The sequence below is a fragment of the Mya arenaria genome, chromosome 11 (assembly GCF_026914265.1).
Source record: "Mya arenaria isolate MELC-2E11 chromosome 11, ASM2691426v1".
Lineage (NCBI taxonomy): Eukaryota > Metazoa > Mollusca > Bivalvia > Myida > Myidae > Mya > Mya arenaria.
In genome coordinates, this window is record NC_069132.1 from 13,419,698 (window position 1) to 13,440,591 (window position 20,894).

Here is a 20,894-nt window from a genome sequence, read left to right on the forward strand (position 1 = left end):
AGATGGCACAATTTAGAAACATTCACGTTTAATGATGGGTAATTATTGGTGATTTTTTTTCACAAACTGTTTTATCTTCCCTTGATATTCTTAAGCAATTGTCAGATCTATGTTTACATTTTGTAATCAAATATTGCTTCTTACATTAATTTACTATTCCTGTCTGGTATTGAATTCACAAAGTATGCTTTCAAGTGTTTATATAGACATTAGGAGTTTTAAGAGCAGATAAACTATCATATAGGGTATTAAGGAATGTATCTGCTACTACTACTACTGACTTGTTGGCTTTCATTGAAGACCAATGTTACGTTATTGTAGTAAAAACAGGCATCCTTTGCAAACAAACTTAAATTACTTAAAAGATTAAGAATTATTAGGTTCTTTACTTGGGCACTTATATCATTCTTTCTCAGTTTACAAGGAGCATAAATTGTATTATTCTCTTTCAGTAACAGATAGATTACTGCAGATGGAAAGAGACCCTACTATTGTGGAGAGACTCTGTGTCAAGTATTTAAATATATCTGTCAAATAATTCACGTACCCTTAAATAAATTTTACCATCATTAATAGACAGTTGGGTGTCTCTTTAAAATGTTTACTATCATTTAGATCATTCAATATTGTCAAGATATAGCTTTAAGCAAATATCCTTATGTTTATATTTATTTGACCTGAATATTTAAGGCTGTCAGTATTGGAGATAGATCTACAGAATTTGTGATGCTTCCAATATACAAAAACTGGTTATATTTATATGTATTGTGTGAAAAGGCTAAAACTTTAGAATCATAGATGTATTGATAAATCTCAATGACAAAAATGTTGTAGTTGACAACTTGACACTCACCTTCTGCACCAATAGAAACCAATTTAACTCCTTTACTAGCTATATAGTCCAAAGCTTTGTTCACATTGGCTATTTTATGGAATCTCATTCTGCCCCTGTCAGGTTTCGGTAATTGTTCACCAGAAATCACTTCAAGTAATAGCATCAGCTTCAAGCCATTTCGAAAGTCCTCTTCTATGTTTTCTATTTGTGTACCAGCTTTCCGAAGATGTGAATTGCACCATGCTGTGAATGTCTGAAATATTAAAAGTGCACTTTAAAATGATGGTAACAGACTTGAGACAATACATTTCCATTGACCGAAACATCAAAATGTATACATGTGTTGTGACATTTACTGTTTCATTGACCTAGATAACGCCAATGATAAAGTATGGAGAATGGATGAGTGTTTTTGACAAGATATTATCTCCAAATGGTCACCAACACAGAAAATATAATACATGCTTACATACCCATCCTTAGATTACAAACTATAGCAAGAGAATACAGTTGACAACAGTAATAACATGAAAGCAAACTTTATGATCATACATAAAGGTACATGGTCCCTGTCCAAAGTGAGAATAAAATGTAGTAGCTCCAGAAAAGTAAACTCTGCCCAAATGATAATGATGATGATGAACACATGGTGCTGGTTAGCCAGTGTGGATAAATAAAAGACCATAATTAAATGCCCAGCTACAATGATTTAATGCTTATGTCACTTACTACCAGTCTAACATTCTCTTGTGTTTCTAATTATTTACAACAACAATAGCAATTCATCAACTTAATATAAAGACAACCAGGAATGTTGCTTTCCAGTAGTCAACATATTATATCAAAAATAGTATTCATAGATATTAATGCCAGTACTACTTGACTCATCAGAGCAGTGTTCTGCCAAGGATTGAAAAAGATGGGGCCGAATGGCCCAGCAGTCATGAAAATTAGGGGCCATTTTCAAAAGTGAAGGGCCATGACCTTTTCCAGGGGAAAAATGAAAACTTTTAAATGAAAGTGTTTTATTTACCCATTATATACATGGTGTAACATCCACGTTAATGAACAGTTTCACATGTCAATGTGTTGTTATGCTTTATCAGGGATGTGACTGACTGATCGAGGGGCACTTTTGGGGTCAAAAGCACACTGCCGTAGAAGAAAAACTGGCTCAAAAGCACACTAGTATCTTTTTTAATCAGCTAAAAAAAAAAAACTTTTTTTTTATTTATTTCTTCTTCTTTTTTTTTTTTGGGGGGGGGGGGGGGGCGCAAGGGCGCGTCCTTGGCAGAACACTGTCAGAGAATGCCATGGAACAATCAACATTACTAGATGAAAGAAGCGAACATCAAATGTACAATCCTTTAAGAAGTTCTGTATAATGTATCACTATATGTTACAGATTGATTTTGGTGATCAACTAAAAAAGAATGGGTGTCCTTTGGCTGCAGGCTGAGGAAGCCTGATTTATTTTCTTTGTAGCATTGAAATTGGACACAAACTTATTTGGTGTTGTTTGGTGCCTTTGTCAGAAATGATCTTCATAAAATTAATGAACAGAATTGCTGAATATTTGAAAAATCCGCAATTGTCATTGGCCCTCACAAAAATGCAAACACCAGGTAAAATATTCAAAATATCCAAGTGCAATTTTGTCTTTTTAGCTCGTTTTCATCGTCAACAGGGGGAAATAATCACTGAAAGTACAACGCAATATTAACTTTATTCTATAATATTTGTGTCAATGAGGAAATAACTAAACTAAAAGAAATCTCAAAAACAGAAATTTACACATTGAGCCATTGATGATGGCAATGTAGGTTGTTGGTTATGCTACAAGTAGATAATAATTATTTTACAGGAATTTTAGAAGCTTTTTCTGGAAGGCTAGATGAACATGTATTTTCAGAAAGAATATCTATACCTATTATATGTACATTTTCTTTTCATCTGACACACAGTTTTTAAAAGCAGTAAGACTTAATGGCTATAAATATGACTGCAATCTCCACACCGTGAAAGTAATAGGTTTGTCAGATTGAAGTGCATTATGCCAGAGAATATTACAGAAGCATCCCTGTGAGATAAATCTGTTTTGGCTGAGTAAGCTATTTATATATCTACAGGAATGTGGAATACCTGATTTATACCTGTGTATTATAATACATACAAAACACATGGGCCTTAACATGAAACAAGTTTTCAAATAATGAAGTGAAATTTAACTGATTATACAACAAAAGCCTATTTTACTACTAAGGAAATTGTTCCGATGAGAAATGATTCATGCAGGCACAATCGGGGACAGATTTGTTCATTGCTGTTCCATCAATTATACCCTCAATAATTCATTTTAATGATATAATAACAAATTGATCATGAAAAAAATGGTATGGCAAAACAAAAATTAATCATGTAGTATTACAGAGGGATATGTACTTATGCAACTTACTGTAAGGAAGTTCTAGGAACAGATTTCGAGACAATTATGTGGAATAAAATATTTACATTGCCATTAACATGCACCATTGATACAACAATAAGAACCTTCCAGTACAAATACATTTATAGGCTTATACCAACAAACAGATACCTATATCAATGCAAGCTCACAAACTCCAGCTTATGCCAATTCTGTTCAGAATATATAGAGACAATGGAACATCTTTTTGGGGAATGTAGACTTGTACAAAATTTGTGGAACAATCTAAATAACCTATTCTTGTCAATAAATATCCCAATTAGTCTAAATATTAAAACCATAAGTTTTGGATTTTTTCAAAAATCAAATTTTAGTCGTCTCATTAATTTCTTGATTGTGTTGTTGAAATATTTTATATACTTTAATGAAGCTTAGAGATATTACTCTAACTTTTACAGCTTTCAAAAACTACATAGGTTTGTGATACAAAATCGAACATGAAATTGCATTCATGAATGAAAAACTAACAGTCCACAAGCAAAACTGGCATACATTAAAAGAAAAATTACATTAAAGCAACACCCTCTAGTACAGTCTTCTTTTTTTTCTTTCTACCTTTTCGTAGTTTATAAACTCTTTATTTACTTGTTAATATTTTTTTTTTCTAGTTTAAAATTGATCTCTGCTTTTTTGTCTTCTATTTTCTTTTTTTATCAGTTTGTTTAACAATAAAAAATGTCTATTCTTTTCTGTATCGACACCACCCTCACTTCTTAAATAAGCATTACATAATAAACTCCATATGTTATACATTACGTATGTTTATGATCAATTGTATTGTGTAATGTGGAATATTTAATAATAAAAAAAAGTACATATCCCTCTGTGGACAGAGGGTGAAAAATGAACAATGACATAGTGCAGTGAAATAAAACACCACCAACATATTCTTTGCAGAGTGGTTCTTGGCATACACAGATGGCCACACATCACTAAACTACAAAATGGCCCTACCGGTATATTACTCTTTTTATTTCTAATTTCATTCCATTTAGGTCTGGCATATATCTTTTAAAAAACAGCTCAATCAATACAGAGATGTATCTTAAAAAATCCTCACTGGTTGGATATAATCATATTATGACTAATATTATTAAATTTCTAAATAACAAGCCCATTTTACAATCTGTCTGCCCTGAATGATGCTGTCTGGGTGTAAGCAGTAGCAAACATTCCACTATCCACATTAACCACACAATATAAACCTGCTCTTGCTGACAGTGTTTCCCTTATTGATTCTTATGGTATAGTTTACCTTAAAAGGCCACTAACATGCACCTTATTGAACATGCCTCTATATTTAATCATACAGGCATTACAAACTTAAACTAACAAATTCAAAACTTATTATGTAATAAATCTAAATACTTTGAATACTTGAACTTAAATATTTTTCTTTCTGAAATGTTGAATATGAACACAGTATCAGTTACAGAGTGTATTATATTTATATCCTAAAAAGATAATTAAATCAATACAGTTTCTTAAGCTGTTTAGATGTATTACATAGTGAAGAGGAATGTTTGGTATGCCTAAGGTAGATAGCTGACTACTGATAAATGTATGTTTCAAAATTTAACAATTTTCAAAATAAAGCCTCTACTGATTTGATGTTAAGAAGCTGCATGCGAAAATTGAATGGTAAACTTTAGCAGATAAAGGCAAACTTGAATATTTTTTCATGTATCTTTTTATTCCAAAATAATACAATTGTGTGTATTTTGCAGTTTAGATTTATCTATTTTTGTGATGATTATCAAGCAGAATGTTCTCTATCAGCTGACTTTATCTGCCACTCTGTTGGAAGTGCTACACTACATTCAAGGTTGATGAGTTTGTCATGGTGTACCACATCAAAGGAACTGTCAGATTAGCAGCCATGTGGAGCAAATTGTCTGGAACTACATGTATATAATTGTGTACTTACCACAATCATACACACATGTTAATGGCATGGAACATGTACACATGATTATATTTGTGTGTTCATGTTTACACAGTCCTGAAAGTGTGTCAAAGTTGACAGGGCATCATGCTCGTTCATTCTCATGAGTTTGAGAGTACTGGAACAGGTGCCCCTTCGGAATCTAGCTCAATAGTTCCTTTTGGATGCATAGTCACTAGCAGTGGTCGAAATAAGCACAACCCCCAAGCCCTGCACTGGTAAAATGTCTTCCGGCCTAGCTCAAATTCTGAATTTTATATAGCAATAGTATAAGAATTCGGGCTTGTTCATCCGAAAGTCTAATTTCAACGACTGCACTAGTGCAGTTTTTTTACATTAGTAATCTCAATAATAATTGATTTGAAAGTTTTGTATTTTCAATTTTACGTCAATGATTTTATTTGGTTTGCAACTAAGTACTAATTTTAGCCAATATGAGCCAGTGGGATTGAAATTCCGCCCCACTCCCTTCCTAAAAAGGATCTCCTCCAGCCAGAAAAAACTCCTCTTTAATTTTTTTGTTTTTTGTTGAGGAGCATTGACCTCTTAACATTTAGCAAATGTAGCAATAAAGTGCTATTCATTGATATGTTGATAGGTTTGTTGAATAAAGGGTTTGAAAACAAGTTGAACATTATAAGAATCATTATATAATAGTATTTTTCCCCCCAAAAGCACTCTTTTTCCCCTAACAAAGGGCCTGTGACCATTCCTAAAAAGTGAACATAAACACTGAGCCATTTTTTTTTTGGAAGCAATCTATCAGTAAGCTTGCTATCACCACAGATGAAATAGTTTCTAGCTCCCTAGTTGTGCAAAAAGTAAAAAAATAATTGTTAAATAAATATACTGCTCGAGCAACAACAACAATAATAAAAAATCAATTTAAAGTAGTTAAAGAAACCCCTACATCATTTTATTAGAGTGTGATGCCATGTATTGCGGGTGAGAGCTAGCAGACAACTGGCAGGTATGTGGGTGGGAGGCTGCCATGTTTGGGCATGCCGTATTCCCTTACATCTCTACCTGGCTGCCTCCAGCTTCACCAGGTATACTGCTACCTGCTGCCACTAGATTTCTGTCTTGTATTATCCACAGTAACAATAACGAGGAATATTGGAATTATGCTTCTTGTTATTACCTTGTGTAATGTCAACCAGTCAGGTTTTCGTTACTGTCTTGAGAAGAGGTAATATTCCCACAACGATTAATGAGTTACAGTAGCTGCTATTTATAGATGCTACAGTTCTTCTATCTAAAATTGCATACAATACAGTTTTCTTCTCCAGCAGATTGAACTACGATCAAAATCATTTCTTGATGAATGCCTTTCCTCAATCAATTAAATAAATTTAAGTTATTGATGCTGCACTTTGCATTTGTACAGTTTGTCCAAGCATATTCCATGTTCAAAAGAAAGTAAATTATTTTTGAAGAACTTATTTTACAAGTGACAACGGTGCCAAAGTACACCAAAATAGCGCCTCCATCAGATTGTCTTACTTGGTCATTATTTGGTAGAAAATAGAGTAAATTTCCATGTGTTTGCAATATAATACAAGAATATACATATTTCATTTATCTTAGTGACCATTCACAAATGTTTGACTGGTAAATGGTAAGCGTTCTAGAAGGAACAAGACGCATATAATGTCTCGGGAAGAAAGTTTTGCATGTTACATGTACAATCCATCAAACACCAGACATTGTGTCTGAAAGGACAGTTTGAAAAGTCACAGATGATAGTCATATATTCAACATTGCCTAAGGTGGTGTATTTCAGTTATGATAAGTATCTTCTTGTCAAGTGTTTACAATATATGTAGGAAAAGGTTTAAGTGTTGTACATTGAAATGCTCCTATCACTACAAATCACAGTGTATGTTGATGGATGATAAAACTGCCAGATTTAAAATATGATATGACAACCTATTAATCTTGATACTGACCTATCGTAACATTTGAAAAGAGAAATAATAAAAACATAAATATAAGATGAATCAAGATAAATAGACAGTTTAATTTTACTAGAAAATTCATTTTCTCTAAATAATTTATAAGTTTAAGAAAGGACATATACTTTGATCACAATTCACACTCTGGTCGGACATTCAGAAATGACTGAGCTACAAGATGGCGACTTCAAACATCAAGGAAATCGTAAAATAAAAAATAAAACATATAGGCCTATATATAAATGTTTAAGAAATAACATACACACTAATTACTGTCTTGACTGAGACTCTAGTCAGATTTTCATAAAATGTATAGTCAAGGACACTGCATGAAAATGAAGAGCATCTCTATATTTTTCCAGAACACTATTTGACACACCAGGCTACAAAACTACATAAACTAAATCTTCGTAAATGATGTTTTTGTCATGCCGCTTTAACCCTGAAGGCAACCCCTCCTACAAATATGGCCGCCATGAAAAATGACAAGCCGGCATTTTAAAAGCTCGTAATAATGGGTGAAACTAGACATTGTCACGTACTTTTCTTAGCAGTTAAGTAACTCTACAGGCTCTTTACGAATTTCTATGCATGTACAATTGTCGAAAGGAAGTGTGATTTATATTATAAATATGACAAACCTTTTTTTGTTGCTTTTCCCAAGCCGGATCTAAAAGTTGCTCGCGATCCCATTCGTCTTCGGGATCCATATAATCATCGGAAGCAGGGTATCCATCGTACGCCATGATTATGGCTATTACAAATCACAGTTTATCCGTTAAGTGGTCCTACAGTGAATAAATATAATTCAAAATAAAAGAAGAGGGGAAGTCCAACCACCCCAACAGAGGCGACGTTATCACGTGACCTCAACCGGAAAATCTCGGAGCGTATCGTTAGCTCGCTAGTGTCAAAGGTCAGCAACTACTACTGAAAAGACTGTACGCGAGATTTACACCTTGACGATAATGATCAACTAATTAACGGCATATGGCAACAATTGCACTCTTATCTCAAAATCATTATGCATGATTATTAATCGAGCAGATACATATCCCTGTCGATATAATAAACGAACACCAAGGATAAACCGTATGTGATATTTAATCTTAATCTTTACAACTTTCCCACATTTCTTGATTCCATCTCTGCTATATCATACAAAAAGGCTGACTGAGACTGACATCTTGGATGCTATTTTCGTAATAATGTTAAGCTAAACCAAATGGGTTTATTTGGTTATCATTTCTTCTTTATTTCCTTTAAAATACGTTTATTAAAGGCACTCACTTATTCCCATTATGTTTGTCAACAGTTACCTCCCTTGATGACCATTGTGGTTTGCAGACTGAACAAGAATCCAAAAAGACAGAACAGACAGTATTTCATTTTTTATTATTTTGTTCATATTGTTATCACAAAGTCAAAATTACTATAAAGACATAAATTCATTTCTCTAAAATACAATATACAAACATTTAACAAATACCATTACAACAATTGTTTCCAATATCTACACTACAGTACAACAGGGAGGGGTAATGACTGTCTTACTTTGTGGAAAACAACACATTCTGTTTCCGCAAATATACCGCAACAATTTGACTATATAAACAATGTATGGTGGCTGCATATTAGACTTACAAAATAAGATACATTCACAGTAATTAAGCATGTGTAAATGTCCAAAATATATGCAATTCTATAACTGAGTTGTTTCTTCTACTCATTTTTACTGCTTACAGTATGTTCCAAGTAGGTTTCAACACTATTCATTGTTTACAATTATGATTACAAGATATGTTGTATTTCAAAGAATTTAGAAATGATCAAATGTGTATTTTGAACACAAATCATATATCTTGGCAAAACTCATGCTGCTAAAAATGATTGAAAAAATATTTGGGCCATGTAAATACTGCAAATATTTTTAAACAATAATCTAGGTAAGTTAGATAGCTTACACGGAGATGATGGGTTGAAAAATGACATGAATTATATAAGAGAAACTATGCCATGATTAATATAAACAATAACAACATAAAAGAAACAAAATGAATCAATCTCAGATCAATGATTCTATGAAATCATGACAGCCATAACAAGATATCACAAATAAATACTTTTAAAAACAGTAAGAACATTTATTATACTGGAACATTTGGTATAGGACAACAGTAACTCTAATTTAGTTCTATTAAATATATATATCTATGGGAAATGTCATGTAACAGCAGAACATGATAGTTATTTTCTACAAACTACTGTAAAGGCATACAAGCACCAGGGTGCCTATTCATACACATTGTAACAAAGGGGGCAGATGCAAACAATTTGGTATGCTTTCCTAGCCTCTTTATATACTATATACACATATTTTTGTGTATATTGTATAGGCTTGGAAAACATAAAATAGTTTGGTTCTGTCCCCAGCTCAATGTTACAAAACCAAATATGGTAAATGCGAAGTTCTGTGCACCACAAGATTGACAATATTGACAATATTCACAATACTAGCTAAATGAATGCAGAAAGGTATATACAATTTGAGTTATTTTGACATGGTAATGTGCAGTATTTATTGATGAACACATGACCAACATGATTCAAAAGGCCAACAATCCTTCACAAACATGGTACAAACTACATCATACAGTTTATTTCCATGCAGGTTCTACAGTGCAGCTTCAACATTTCTTTGGCCAAATTTAAAGGAACAGTTTAAATATATAGTAATTATTGATGGACATATATTATCCACCTTAAAATACAACACTTATGTATGTCTATACATTTTACAGTTATGCTCACTACCTTAAATGAAAATACAATTGAAAAATTCATGCATAATCATAAAACTTAGGTTTCAAACATTCCAAAAAGAAAACTTATTCAGTAATGAATATAAAGAATAGAAGTAAAGTCACATTAAGCAGAATAGTTAATTAATTTAAACAACAGAATAGTTAATTAATTTAAACAAATACAATTTTCCTTTCATTTAATTCATACATAATCTACAAATGACACATTTGAAAAAGGGGGGGGGAGCGGGTAATATATTTAGTTGACAAAATACAATTAGTCAATGTGTACCGTGTTCTTCCTATTTTAATGGTTAATGGATATCTTTTTAATGAATGCATGTAGTGTCATATAAACATCATTAAACCCTAGAATACTGTGTCAGTGTGATACATGTGACTGCTACACTGCAATAGTGGATCAAACTGATAAGACATGTTTCTTGTTTATATACCTTTAAAACTTAATGCATGAACAGAAAGCAACTAGAGTTACGGTACCACACTAGTGACCACCACACGGCACAGTACACTTTCACACAAGATATTATCAATAGTTACGGTAGAGTACATAACAATTATCATTATTATTATGTCAGGCACTAGTGCACTGTATGGTGATGCTGCATAACAAGAATAGGAAAAGTCCCTCTCAAACTGTTCACTGCACAAACTCAGTATGCCAGACACTACTAAACTTCATGGTTACAATGTGTACCAAGTTCCAGAACAATCCCAGTCGTCAAAATTAGCACAAGCCTGCAAGCCCTGCACTAGTAAAATATCTTTTTGGCTTGCTTAAATTCTGATTTTTATATAGCAGGGCTTGTTAAAAAATTTAATGCCAAGCAATATTATAAGAATTCAGGCTTGTTCATTCAAAAGTCTAATTTTGATGACTGCAATCCCTCTTAAATTCTGGATTCTGGACGTAGTTTGCCCATATATAGATATAACGTAAAAATTAGTTTATGGGCAGATGACTCGTCAACAACTTTGCCACAACCGCACAAGTTGTGAAAGGCACAAGTTCACTTCATGGTGATCATATGAACCAAGTTTCAAAACACTTGCCCTTAAATTGTGGAAGTAGTTTGCTCACAAACCCCTATAAAGTCTTAAATTGACTAGAACTGTAAGCCATAGGCTAACGAATACCCCCCACCCCTCCATGTCTAAGATGTTTGCCCTGGAGTTAGGCCGGACAAAGCTAATTTTGCCTACAAGGGGAGATAACTCCAGTCAGGGTCATGTGACCTGTACCAAATTCACAGAGGCGAAAGTTTACAACATGGCCATTAATTTCTGAAAGTTTGATAAAGATTTGTTGAATAATAACAAAGATGAATCCCGGACAGGGCTTATTTTGCCTACTTTAACACATCAAGGGGAGATAACTCCAGTCAGGGTCATGTGACCTGTACCAAATTCACAGAGGCGAAAGTTTACAACATGGCCATTAATTTCTGAAAGTTTGATAAAGATTTGTTGAATAATAACAAAGATGAATCCCGGACAGGGCTTATTTTGCCTACTTTAACACATCAAGGGGAGATAACTCTGGTCAGGGTCATGTGACCCGTACCAATTTCACAGAGGCGCAAGTTTACATCATGGCCATTAATATCTGAAAGTTTGAAAAAGATTTGTTCAATAACGACAAAGATGAATCCCGGACAAAAAAAAACCGGACGGACAGACGGACAGACAGACAGACGGACAACCCGATTCCAGTATACCCCCCCCCCAAACTTTGTTTTGGGGGGTATAATAATTAAATGAAAGGGTGCGTTACTCTTGAGCAAATTGGCCATGTTTCAAGATAAAAAAAAGTCAGACCGCAAGATCCTGTAATGATGATCAGGTGCACCAAGTTTGAAAGGAATCCGCCCAAAACTGTGCAACAGCCATATGGGGACCTTCAAACTTTGTAAGCATGGGCAAAATTTGATAGTTTACCATAACTAAAATAAGATATATAAATAAAGACTAACAATTGTACCATTGCATCATGTGGTTCATTTACATCAGACCATTGTGCAAACTCAATATGAGATTTACAATAAGCCACATTCATCACATTAAAACACTAATTTATTTCACATAATGATATAAAAATACTCAAATCTGAATTAAATTTACTTGATACATTGTGACAAAAATGATGATATTGAAACAAGAAAAGATACAATATTTATGTCGAATGATTAAACATTAGTGATTTTACATGATTGTGTAAGAATAATTATCTATCCTCTATTAATTTATGAGTCATAACAAATTAATTTTATTTTTAATTTAATCTTAGATTTGAATCCCTCAATTAGATAAAAATACACAGATGCAAAAAAGTGCCAGTGCCACACATGGTAGGATATGCACAAGCCAACTCTCACGATGGGTTTTTGAGTACACGTTTTAGTTTAATATCATACACCTGTCTACAGAGGAAGATGGTCTCGGGGTCAGCGTCAACCGGCGGGATGCGGTGGTGGGGGTAGGGATCCTCGTGTGTGGGTACAACGCTGACACGAGGAGGCTGGCTGGACCGTACTCTCTCAACTTCTGCCATGTACCTAAAGTGAGAATAAGACAAAAAATATCATTCTTTTTAAATAAAGTACCATCTAATGAAAATCCTGACTTTAACTAGACTCAATTTGCTGACATGCTACAAAGAATTACCTTGCATAGCCTTACAAATAACCATCAAAGATATATGATACAGAATGTTATTATTTTATTAATTATTTTTTAACCCTTTCATAGATATCAAATATATTTATTAGGGATGCAAACAAATATTCGAATATTCGATCAAACGCTTGGTATTCGAATGTCAAAATAGGTATTCGAATATTCGATGTTTTTGTTGAATTAATAAATTATCAAACTTTTTGCCTACAACTGTCATCTTCATCTGTCTTGTTTTTACAACGATGGACCCCTAATGCCATAGGTATGAACTTGATGACACTATACACGCGTCATATCGGATATATCGCCGGGAGCTATAAACAGTCCCCGTAATTTTGCATTTACTGGCTGTTAGACAAATGAAATAAAACACATTCCAATTATTTTGGGAACATTTAAATGACCATGCCAATTAAGGGTTTAAGAGATCAGCCTTTATACCAATGTTTTGTCTTCACTGCTAATCAAGCTTGGCGATATTGCTCAAATCGCCTTGATGATATGAAGGACATGTGCTAGTTATGTGCTTTAAACTGTTTCCATGTTTTCAATATAACGCTCTTGCGTACAAAAATTAACTGTATGGTTTAACTTTAAGGATATATGTCCTGTATTGTTGTACAATACCTAAGGTAAAAGCGACGTTTAGTCATGGTGTCGTATTCTTTAAATATATTTCGTAAACATCAATCCCAGAACGAGGCTGCAAGTCCCATGTTGGCGCATATCGTCATTTAACCGGGAAAACGCAATTCCCCGATCTTATTTTGCATTGTGTACAAAAATGAACGCAGAGGAATTGGTACAATTTTTTTTTTTGTTAAAGATATATCGCTTTTTCTTGGGATATATTTTGAATATGGGGAAATTCAGAGGCTAATTTGTGGAACTATAAGGGTCTGTCGCGTGTACCGAATACGACCAGGAAGGGTAACAGGGTCCCCGCTATTACGTAAGTGAATAATAATAGTTTACTACAATTCTACAGGTTCATTTTGGTGTTCGAATATTCGATCGAAAAAATTACCGAATATTCGAATATCACTTTTGCCATTCGTTTGCATCCCTAATATTTATGCATGTGGCAAATGCTAAAAATATGAATCACAGAGTTTTTTTAAAATATTCATATAAAAGATTTTTTTATAATTGAAGATGATACTATTGCTTGGAAATAACTTTGCAAACTGTGATTGTCAAGCATGATCGCAATGCCATTTTTCACCAAAATTATATTCAGCCCGATACAATGTGCCCTATTTCTCTTAGCACCCTGACACTCTTTTGCAGCACCCTTTCCTTTTTAAAACCTGGCTAAAGCGATTACAAATATTCTGAAATAAGTAGAACTAGAACTCCACGAGTCGGATGTGTCGCCTGACGAATTATTTACTGTCGACATTATAGCTGTAAGATTGGCATTTTATTCATTTATAGACAATGATGTTGCCATTTAACCCTCAATCAGATATGCCTACAGAATAAGTTTCAGGTTGAAACCTCCTATAGTTTACGAGATATGCCACGGACAAAACCTAAGCAAGAAAATTAACAAAGGGCAATAACTCTAAAAATATGGCAGCAAGAGTAACGGTTCTTGTGCACTGCACTTGCCCTCAATGAGATCTATCTAGCTATGAAGTTTCAAGTTGATACCTCTTATATTCTTCAAGATATGCCCCGGACAAAACTTTAAGCATGAAAATTAACAAAGGGCAATAACTTTAAAACTAAGAAAGCAAGAGTTACTGTTATTGTGCACTGCACTTGCCCTCAATGAGATATATCTAGCTATGAAGTTTCAAGTTGATACCTCTTATATTCTTCAAGATATGCCCCGTTCAAAACTTTAAGCATGAAAATTAACAAAGGGCAATAACTTTAAAACTAAGAAAGCAAGAGTTACTGTTATTGTGCACTGCACTTGCCCTCAATGAGATCTATCTAGCTATGAAGTTTCAAGTTGATACCTCTTATATTCTTCAAGATATGCCACGGACAAAACTTTAAGCATGAAAATTAACAAAGGGCAATTACTTTAAAACTAAGAAAGCAAGAGTTACTGTTATTGTGCACTGCACTTGCCCTCAATGAGATATATCTAGCTATGAAGTTTCAAGTTGATACCTCTTATATTCTTCAAGATATGCCCCGGACAAAACTTTAAGCATGAAAATTAACAAAGGGCAATAATTTTAAAACTAAGAAAGCAAGAGTTACTGTTATTGTGCACTGCACTTGCCCTCCATGAGATCTATCTACATATGAAGTTTCAAGTTGATAACTCTTATATTCTACAAGATATGCCCCGGACAAAGCTTTAAGCATGAAAAATAACAAAGGGCAAAACTCTAAAAATATGGAAGCAAGAGTAACAGTTCTTGTGCACTGCACTTGCCCTCAATTACCACTAATAGTTTAGGAGATATACCCCTGACAAGCGAAAATGGGAAGCGGACGCCGCCGCCGCCACCGCCGCCGCCGACAAAAGTAACCCCTATATGTCGTCTTTTCAGGCGACACAAAAACTAACTTCCTTAACATCAGCATATAACCATAATAATCTGCCATTTCTCACTACCTGCAGTATTCATTATATGTGAGGACATATCCCTTATCCTCGATACATGCAACACCAGTCTCATCCCGATGTTTGGCAGCAAACACCTCGTTTAGCAGATGCTCAGGGCGACGCCCACCCTCAGCATGCTCCGGCCGGTAGAACCACAGGACGGACATCATCATCTCACCTGAAGGGTATGCAGATGATGCAAGATGTTACACAACTTGCAGGCAGATAAATACAAGATGAATAATATACTTTCAGTTTTAAGTTTCTAAACTAGTTTATTTTCCCAGCTATAACATTAATCCATTTATTATGTTGCATTTAACTACATTACATGCACTCAACAGCAGACCCAAGATTTGCACCACCTATGGAATCAGGGACCTGACAACCCCATTTTTTTTGGACAAGTTTTGATAATACATACACCGCTCTTAGTTATAAAAAGGGTTGGGATATTTGCTGCTATACCTGTGGTTGGTTCCTCCCAGAGGTTGGTCACCTTAGCAACGTACGGCAGGTCTCGATCCTTTCTGCCTGCACACACGAGCACGCAATCCTTCACCTGTACGGAGTCCCCGTCCTCGTGGACAATGCCCTGGTAACACTTCCGCTGCACTGGCTGACCATCAAACTGCAGATATAATTATGAAATCAATGCTTAGGCTATGACATTGTATTTGGTACACACCATCAGTACTAGAGAAAAGAACCACTGTTTAACAATTATTTCAGATAATTGTAATAAGTAATCATCAACCTGTCTCTATTTCATATAATGACAAATTTAAAACAAAATGAGACTTTAGAAGTTTATATCAACACTGAATTATCATCTACAGCAGACAATTTTAATGAGTATAAAGGCAGTTACTCACAATGTTTATGACTTTCTTGGATACAGCCTCCCCATCCCAGATCCACCCATGGTGCCACACCTTCACCTCTGCCCTCTCCTTATCCCCTATCCCAATCTCCAAGAACCCCGTCTGACTTTTTGGTTCCTTAGGTCCACTGACTGTTCGTTTAGATTTCTTAGAACCATCCTTTGGCACTATTGGAACTTTGATTTGTTGTTGTTTGTCTTTTTTGACTTTGTTCTCATTAGTTTTATGTGAATGACTGCTAAATTTTACGTTTTCTGACTTTTTGTCCTTTTTTGTATTTAACAAGGAAAGTTTTTTAGCTTTCTCTTTCAGAATTTCAATGTTCTTTTTCTTCTTTTCTATACTAACAGGCTTGTCATTTTGAGTGGAAAATTTAACTTTTTTCTTTTTAGCCTGATCAATAGACTTGTCTTTTTCCCTTTTCACAGGCTGATTGTTTGAGTTTGTCTTTTTGATGAATGTAGATTTTACAACAGAGATACCAGCCTGTTCTAAGTGAAGACAAGGAGCAGATTTTACAATGTCCTCTCTACTTCCAACATCCACAATTTCATGGTCAGAGTGTGTGGGGGAACTAGATGCCAATATTGACACATTAGTTACCTCCCCTTGTGACAACTGACACATCCTAGATAGAGCCCCTGGGCTTGATGCCTGGCTTTGGGGGAGACCACCTACCCCTTTACTAGGTTCCCCGGGATGGCTTGCAGGCTTGGAAAGCTGGTGGGTGAGAGAGGGTGGGTCATGTGGGGCCAGGGTTGTGAGTGAGACAGGGTGAGAGTTGAGGGGAGAGTCATGCGTGACCTGAATTGGGACTGGATGATGCAGGAGGATAGGGCTCTCAGTGGACAGCGGCATCTGGGGCTGGTGGATCAGAGTTGTCTGCCCAACTGTATGGTGGTATGTCCCACTACTGTAGCAGCTCCCACACCCTGAAACACATATGCATTGCTGATTTATTTTATGAACCAACCATATTTATTGTCATGTAAATATGGTTAAACCCCAATGTTGTGTATAATAAATATGCTGTATAATATATGGATAATGAGCACATTTAATGTACATGTATGACATTTTTTTTCATAAATCCTAGCAATTATCTCCTTTAGTAAATTTGGAGTCACATTAATCCATTTTAAAATATAAATGTAACTGGAAAAAACTAAAAGAAATGGAATATAATTACTTTAATATGCCATTATGAGTATACCTTGTCTCAATCTCTATAAGAAGTAACTAAAACAAAGCATCTTACCACAGTGGATGTAAGAGCCATGACTATGGGGGTAGGTGACAGAGTATGTGTTTCCATATCTCTGGCAAGGCAACACCCCACCTAGGCTGCAGTTCTGGCATGATGTATGAAACATTCCGCTGTGCCCACAGCTGCAAGCTGAACACTGAATGCGCCCATGGGGAACTAACTGGCCAACATATGGGTTTGAGTCCAGCACCGACACATGGGATGGTGAGGAGTACGGGCGGACCTCACAGCTGGCATGAGCGGCTATGAAGTGGTTACTAGAGGATTGGATCTGGGCAGGTGCGTTAGAGGTGTCTTTGTCTACAAGCTGCTTGATCCTCCACACCTGGGTGTTCTGGGACGGCTGGCTTGGGTAGTAAGTCGACTGGCAGCACTCACACCAGCGTGGAGACGGCATCGTGTTCTCAACTACAGTCTTTGATTCAACTGCCACATGAGTCCTGGCAGCTCTGAACAAAGCCCCTTTTTTCGCCTTGGACTGATTGTTTTCACAGTTACCATCAGTGTCAGTACTTGTTTCTGCTTCAACATCTACATTTTCACTTGCTAAAGACTCTGAATCACTTCCGCCCGAACTCTGATCACTTACAAATTCCCCCGACAGTTTCTTTTTAGTTTTAACAAGTTCCTTTGCTCTGGCTAGTCTAGCAAGTGCTGCCTTTCTCTTTTTCTCTGCCTTTTCTTCTACAGATTTAGCTACAGTTACTTTTATTGCTTTCTTTATCTTATTGATGCTTTTTTTCTTCACTTCCGTAAATGACATAAGTTTAGCTTTACTAGATTTTGACTCAATTGAAAGCTCTCTTTTATTTTTAACCATACTATTTTTAACACTTTTCTTTTCATTGAAAGATTTGGGCTTCCTGCCCCTCGATGATACATTTCCCTCAGTTTCTCTAATGCTTCTACGTATAACAGATTGAAAAACAGATTCAAAATCATCAGCACTTGCACTTCTTTTCTTTTTAGGAGATATTTCTTTTTTTGTTGGACTGACAGGGACTTTGAAACTTTCAACTGACCCAGTAGAACCACTTTTGGGTTTGCTGTAGAACTTACTAGAATTCAATCCATCTTTTTTTGTGTCAGTAAAAACGGCATCTGAAGATTTCCCCTGCACATTCTCTGTAAACCCTATGTCGCTAATACTTACACTTGGAAATAACCTTTTTTCAGCTGGTGACATTTTGATATCAGAATCTGACTTTGAGCGTTTTTCTAATTTAGGTGTTCTTGGAGCTTTTTCACACAATATATTTACCAGAGTTGCTGCATTTAAACTTGCCTCTCTCTTAGTTCTTCTACAAGCAATAGGAAGTTTGTTCTTTCTTTGTCTCATGATTTTTGCAGCTTTCTTTTCTTCTGGTGACTGGTTTTTTTTGTATTTCTTTACTGTAGATTTAATCCTCTTTATACATTGTTGTTCCTCCTTTTTCATCGCCGATTTTGATTGTTGCTTTTCCATTTTTGCACCTCCACCAATTTGTTCTTGCTCATTCTTTTGATTATCTTCTTGTTTAATACTAGATTTCTTCTTCTCTTTATCTTCTACTTGTTTAATACCATATCTCTTTTTCTCCTTATCATCTTCTTGTTTAACACTTGTTTTCCCTTTCTCTTTATCATCTGCTTGTTTCATCCCAGAAATCTTTTTCTCTTTTTCATCTACCTGTTTCATACTAGATTTCTTTTTCTCAGTATCATCTAATTGTTTTATACTAGGCTCCTTTTTCTCTGTGTCATCTGCTTGTTTCATATATATAGGCTTCTTTTTCTCTTTATTAGTTTTGTCAGTTTCTGATTTATTTAAACATTGTTTTGGTATCTTCTGAATTCTCACTGTACTAACTCCTTTATGACTATCATCTGTTTTACTAGGTGACTTAGGTTTAGTTTCAGTTTCATCATTACTCTTTTTCATCTTTTTACTACCTAAATTTACCATTAAAATGTCAGTATCTTTTACCTTTGGCACGGCTGGAGCATCATTACTCTTTTTCATCTTTTTACTACCTAAATTTACCATTAAAATGTCAGTATCTTTTACCTTTGGCACGGCTGGAGCACAGCCAGCAGTTATTTCCAAATCCTGTTTTTCATCTTTTAAACAAATGATACTTGTATCTTCACTAGCATTCTCTGATTGAGCATTAAAGTCTTTACTTTCAGTTTGTGGGCATTTGTTTTCTTTAGGGCACTTAACTGACAAATCAATTGGTTCAGAATCTGATTGAATTGCGCTTGATGGAAATTCATTTCCTTTGTTCTCCTTTTTGACTAGAGAAGAAGTGTCAGTTTCACTAAATTGAGGAAGGTCCGGACCAGCTGTGTCCAACACAAGACTTCTGGCCGCCCCAGAATGACCACCCCTGGACATGGTTTTCTCTGTTCGTATTCTCTCTATGATATTTTCTATTGAACTCTTCTTCTTGCTTGTGGACTTCATGGAGGGTGGTGTGGCAGCTGGAGAAGAACCAGGGCTGGTCTTCACCTTCTTGGTCTCGGAAAAAGCTGACATACTTAAGTCATCTGCCTTTCTCTTTCCCATCATCAAATTTTTCTGATTTTCAAACAGCCTGTTAGCTACTGATTGAAACATAGATTCATGGTAGGTTATCACATTCTCTGTCACTTTTCTGGACCCAATAGGATGACTTGCTTTGTAACATTGGCTAGATGTTAGTTGGACAACTTGAGATTCAGTGCTGTCATTTGGTTTTAAATTACCATGGCTGTCCTTTATTACACTGCGTTCTTTGGTCAAAGTAGCAAATCCAAAACAGTCAGTATTATCACTTTTGGTAACTTCTTTGATATCCCTATCAATGTCACTCTCTGATTGTAATGGGGTGATGTCTAGTTTATTTTCTTGTTTGTTTGAGAAACAAGATTTTTCATTATCATACAGTTTATATGAACTGATTGGTTTTGAAGAACACAAGGCCAATGGGTCTGAAGATTTAGACAAAGTCAAACATACTGTCGTTGAACTGGAAGTTGTAGACACAGATGACAATAAGATTGATGATGATAATGTTGTTGATGTTGAGCACACAGCTGAAGACATCAACATGGAGGTAGAACTTCTCTCTGATGCAGAGGAGCAAGATAATGCCGATGAAGAAACTAGTGATTTAACGAATGGTGATTTTGTGGCTGTTGTTGAACAGTTGCGTACAGCACAAAAAATAGAATCAGATGCTGATGAAGGAAATGAAGTGGATACACAGGAATCTGTGCCAGCCAATGGGATGGATGTTACAGGTACACTTGAAGCTAAAGGTCTGGATGTGACTGTTCTAGGATAGGCAGAAACTTCTGATGTATTAGAAGGAGTTGCCTTTGTGTCTATTTCTGTGTCCTGGAAAAAGAAGAAAAACATATTAAAAAGGCATTGTAACAGATGAATGAAATATCATTTATGGAATATCATTTATTTCAAGTTAGCAA

General features: G+C 35.2%; 2 protein-coding genes across 5 annotated transcripts in view; both read right to left on the minus strand.

The window, feature by feature from the left end:
- Window positions 1-8,099, minus strand: part of LOC128208794 (alpha-actinin-like) — a 33,051-nt gene extending 24,952 nt beyond the window's left edge. For both annotated transcript variants that reach the window (XM_052912392.1, XM_052912394.1), the window contains exons 1-2: window positions 7,862-8,099; window positions 854-1,088 (exon numbers count right to left, since the gene is read on the minus strand). In XM_052912392.1, coding sequence (XP_052768352.1) covers window positions 854-1,088; window positions 7,862-7,966 — 340 coding nt within the window. In that variant the 5' untranslated portion in view covers window positions 7,967-8,099. The remainder of the gene's footprint in view (window positions 1-853; window positions 1,089-7,861) is intronic.
- A 497-nt stretch (window positions 8,100-8,596) lies between these two features.
- Window positions 8,597-20,894, minus strand: part of LOC128208793 (serine-rich adhesin for platelets-like) — a 28,976-nt gene continuing 16,678 nt past the window's right edge. For 2 of the 3 annotated variants that reach the window (XM_052912389.1, XM_052912390.1), the window contains exons 2-6: window positions 17,436-20,805; window positions 16,169-17,109; window positions 15,762-15,924; window positions 15,303-15,471; window positions 8,597-12,600 (exon numbers count right to left, since the gene is read on the minus strand). In XM_052912389.1, the coding sequence (XP_052768349.1) occupies window positions 12,417-12,600; window positions 15,303-15,471; window positions 15,762-15,924; window positions 16,169-17,109; window positions 17,436-20,805 (4,827 nt within the window). In that variant the 3' untranslated portion in view covers window positions 8,597-12,416. The remainder of the gene's footprint in view (window positions 12,601-15,302; window positions 15,472-15,761; window positions 15,925-16,168; window positions 17,110-17,435; window positions 20,806-20,894) is intronic. The other variant, XM_052912391.1, reaches the window with a different exon arrangement.